The following is a 4565-nucleotide window of genomic DNA, read 5'->3' as shown; positions in this document are numbered from 1 at the left end:
TGGGTTGAATACTCTATCCTTGAAAACTGTTGCGATCCCCTATACTTGTGGGTTATCAGCCCCAGTTATTCAGGTGGTTCCATTTTTTGAACCACCTACGATTTATTCTCAAACAAAAATAGCCACCTTAGTGGGGTTATTAAAGGTGGTTTCATTTTTTTGGGACACAGTCGCTTCCAGGGGCCTGTTCTAATGCTCGTTTTTATACTAGTGGTTGGGTATCACAGGAGATTCGGCGAGTCCCTCCCTTCCACCCAATCCCCCCAAATCCTCGTCCCCAATCCAAAACCACTTGAATCCCCAATCCTCTTTCAACCATGACCCCTTTCGTATAGAACACTTGTTTGGTAGACAGGGTTGTCATATTGAGATAAGATGGTGCAACATAGTTAAAAATGCAATCATTACAAGTCAAACAACATCATACAAGAAAAGAATATTACAAAACTGTAAAATCCATACAAAAAATCATCTTGCTACAAAATTTATACTAGTAAAGAATATAAGTATTACATATTAGTGACAACATAGTTATCAGGAATGGAACGTAGGATAACTAAATTCAGTCAACAACACACTTCATGACAAGGACAACAGGCCCTCAAAACATTATGTTACAACCAAATCTAGCAAATAGCACCCCTTTTGTTTATTCCAACCTTTTGGGGGTGGCAGCCATGTTTGTATTTCGCTAGCTCATTGGACTTCATGTTGTCGTTGACATCATGAGGCTCATTGTTTTGCTACTATTTAACTACTGCCTTGGAAGCAGTAAATACCCAAAATAACTCTGCAAGAAAGTAGCGATCTTGAGTTCACATTAAAAAGGCTAAAAACAACACCATCAACAGTAATAATAAAATGCATAAGTAGAGGAAGACTAAACACAAATTAGCATGTTGTGAAATGAACCAAATTAGCTCTATGAAGATAGAAACTTACACAAAGTCATATTAAGCAGAAGAATCAAAAGAAAAATAAGATGTTTCAAGATTGTGCACACAACAACAAGAAGTATGTTCAATAAAACATACAAGGCGACCAATTATTATACGAAGAGGAACTTAATGTCAACATATTTATGCCATGTAGCAGCTATAATGTTGTTCCATCATGTCCTCTTTTCTTAATTAAGATCATGCAACATTGTACAATATAAAGCTACTTGTTAATCTTGCCCAAAGGCCAAGAGGCATACTACATATAGACATGCTTGCCACAATAAATACTATATATAGGTGCAAATTGTTAAGCCATAGGTGCAAATTATTTCAAGTCAAGCTACCAAAATGAAGAAAAGAGTGACATACACACCAATGCGTACATACAAAATTCACTTACAATTGGTCAGAGAAATATTTCTCTAGCGGAACATGATCAAATTAGATGATGAGCTCAAATAGGAAATAGCAACAGGATATTATGGGAGAGACCAATATGTTGGTTGTATGCTATGTTATGATATCTTCAAGTTTCGAACTGTCAGTTGTATGATATACTATGATATCTTCCAAGTCAACAAAGCAATTGAAAATTAGTTGCATAAGACATTTCACAAGATTCTGTCAGAGATGTTTCCAGCTCATCTGAAGTTTTCAATGTTAAACGGGCGATATACATCAACTTGTAGATCAAGTTAGGTAGTTGGAATTCTAGTTTGCTTGATGCGCACATATTTGTTTTGTTACGATCTCTCTAAATCGATTTGTAACTACTTGACCTTGTAATCTTCTGCCTATAAATAGATGACCAAGGCCCATCGATTGATGTGTGCCGAACTGCTGAACTGCTAGTTTCACTGTTTCACATGCAAATCATGGGAATAGTACAAAGTAAAACTTGTTCTTGTTGCCTTGTTCATATATGATGGGTAAGAAGAAATTAAAGAAACCCAATGTTTACATGTGGGAATGCCCAATGATCAAACATTAATGACAAAAACAGATTGCTACATGATCAAGTACAAGTATAGTAACTAAAAATATACAAATCCATAGATGTCGTCATGTCAATGCCAAAACGTGACCAATTAATTGCTCGCAATAGACTGTTGCAAGGAAATTACATTCATGACAGCAGTAAAACAAGATCAACAATACACAACAATGTTCACATGGATCAACAAAAAACACTTTGTGAGAAAGGGAGATAATTGCACGTATCATCCTTGTATTTGCAGGCTAGGTCCAACATAGTCCTTGTGGTTGAGAAGTGCTTCAATACAGTCCCGGTACATGAAAATACATGGTCTATATGGTCATGGTACTTGAAACGACAGTCCTGGCCCGGTCCGTCTAGGACCCATATGTCAGTGCGCGTGAGAAATATGAGTAATACAGTCCCCGTACATGAAAATACATAGGGGAACACAGAGTCTTTTTTTGGGCTGGACGGGCTGTTTTTTGTTGTTGTTCTTTTAAAACTATGGCCTAGCTGTCCTCTGTGTGTTTTGGTTTTTTGTTCGTGTTCTTTTTTTGGCGGTCCCCTCTTTGGCGGAAGCGACCTGGCGCGTACCCCCTGCAGCTGATATGTACAATTTTGTTTGAAATTGCGAATATTAAAAATATGGTTTCAAATTGGCACTTTTTTGAATTTAAAATGTGTTCGTCGAATTCAAAATGTATTCATACTATTGTTGAAATTTTGAACATTTTCTAAATTCATGAACATTTTTTAAAAATTCATGATTATTTTTTGAATTCTGAACATTCTTTTTAAAATTGCGTACATGTTTTTGGGAACTCGTCAACAAGTTTTTTTTGCATAGGAAGAAATTTTCTGAAATTTGGGAACTTCTTTTGAAATTCAGAAACATTTTTTGTTTTTGATGACCATTTTTTTAATTCATAAATGTTTTTGAATCAGCGAACATTTTTTATAAACATGGAAACATTTTTAAAAATTTGAAACAATTTTATGAAATTCCCAAACAATGCTTTGAACATTTTCCTAAAATTAATTAACATTCTTTCAAGACACAAACTTTTAGTTTTTAAAATATGAACATTTTTTGAGTCGATGAACCTTTTCTAAAATTCGTAAACATTTTTTAAAATTCACGAAATGTTTTCAAAGACAACGGAATGCATATACTAATAAATAATGCATCCTAACATTGCACAAGATCACTCACTTGGTCTGGTGGCTAGCTCGCGCAGCGTTGGGGCAGAGCTTGCGGGTTCCCTCCCGGCACGCCCGCTGACATATGGGAGAGGAGAACGCCAGCCAGGCTGCTAGAGTAGACACTGAAGTCGAGGCTGGCTGCTGCGTGCAGCGTGCGTGGCCAGCACCACCTTGGTTCTCCTCTCCGGCCCCCTCTCCTTGCTGCCCCTCCCCGGCCCAGTTCTTTTGCCAGAATCAGACGATTTTCCCAGAATCCAACCCCTACTCAGCTTTTCCCAGAATCTTTGAGCCTTATTTGTTTTACAATCCTATCTAGTTAGAGTCTAATTAGACAGGATTGTGAAACAAATGAGGCTCAAAGATTCTAGAAGAAGCTGGTTAGGGGTCGGATTCTGGAAGAATTCTCATATTCTGGCAAAAGAACTGGGAACAGTTGGAACTGGCCGGACTGGATCGACACGTGCAAGAAACACCGAGCTAGAACAGTATCGATCACTTCTCTTTCAGCTGATGCTGTTGCATTCCAGTATATTTTTCAGTGATGCAAGAACAGTACAATGGGGCACACTTGCTGGAACTGAACCAACGAACACTATACCCTAATCCTATTGCTTTGCTTTGCTGCTACTTCTACTTCTATAATTAACTGGCCTCTTTTGTACTATGTGCAACCTGCGCCGGCCGACGCCATTCAGGCACAGCACGATCAAATCACAGATCCAAAATCAGAAAAGAAATCTTGGCTTCAAACACCGTCCATGGAACGGAAGGATGGAGGGAGTCAGTCGTGCCAGCGCAGGAGCATGACGACGCAGCGCTTGATGATGTAGAGCCTGGCCCTGTGCTCCTTCAAGGTCTTGCTCAAGCCTCCTCCTCTCATCTGGCTCCCGGTAAGCTTCATCTTCTCTTCAACACGCACGCACACTCTCTGTGCGAGGCGTGGCGATGGATGATCGTTGGAAGTGAGCAAGGTTTGGTGAAGTAGTGTTGTTGAATGGTGAGCTCTCGCTCTGGCTAGTGATCTCTTCTTCTCGGCTAAAGGCAGTGGTGATGATGGGTCACGGCTCCAACGGGTGTGCTCGCTTATATATGGGGATGGAGGAGGGAGCTAGATCCAGATCCGGATGGCACACAAGAGCCAGCTACTAGTAATTGATGATGCGGGCGTGGGCAGGGCCACATGGGCGTGCAGCGGCAGGCAGCGAGGCGGACAGCGCGGCGCGGATTCCTGCTGCCCCCGGACCGCCGGGCAGGGTGGTTCGGCCGTCGTCAGAGGAGAGCGCCGTGTGCGCGCGCGTGCCCTGGCCCCGGTGGAAAATGTGTCGGGGGCACGGCGGTGAAGGGTCGCTCTGCCATGCCCACGCACGCACGCCCGCCCTCTCGTGCGCTCCAGGTCAATGCAGTACAGGCCACCACCTCCTCTGTCTTTGTTCCCATGGTGG

At 41.4% G+C, this 4565-nt stretch overlaps 1 protein-coding gene across 1 annotated transcript; it reads right to left on the bottom strand.

The window, feature by feature from the left end:
- Window positions 1-3631: 3631 nt before the first annotated feature.
- Window positions 3632-4317, bottom strand: LOC123167299 (small polypeptide DEVIL 4-like). Its single transcript, XM_044585137.1, has one exon. The coding sequence runs from the start codon at window positions 4022-4024 to the stop codon at window positions 3905-3907; it is 120 nt and encodes a 39-aa protein (XP_044441072.1). The 5' UTR covers window positions 4025-4317; the 3' UTR covers window positions 3632-3904.
- Between the last annotated feature and the right edge of the window lie 248 nt (window positions 4318-4565).

This window comes from Triticum aestivum, chromosome 7D (genome assembly GCF_018294505.1).
Source record: "Triticum aestivum cultivar Chinese Spring chromosome 7D, IWGSC CS RefSeq v2.1, whole genome shotgun sequence".
Lineage (NCBI taxonomy): Eukaryota > Viridiplantae > Streptophyta > Magnoliopsida > Poales > Poaceae > Triticum > Triticum aestivum.
The sequence above is the reverse complement of the archived record's forward strand: the minus strand, read 5'-3'. Positions and strand labels throughout refer to the sequence as shown.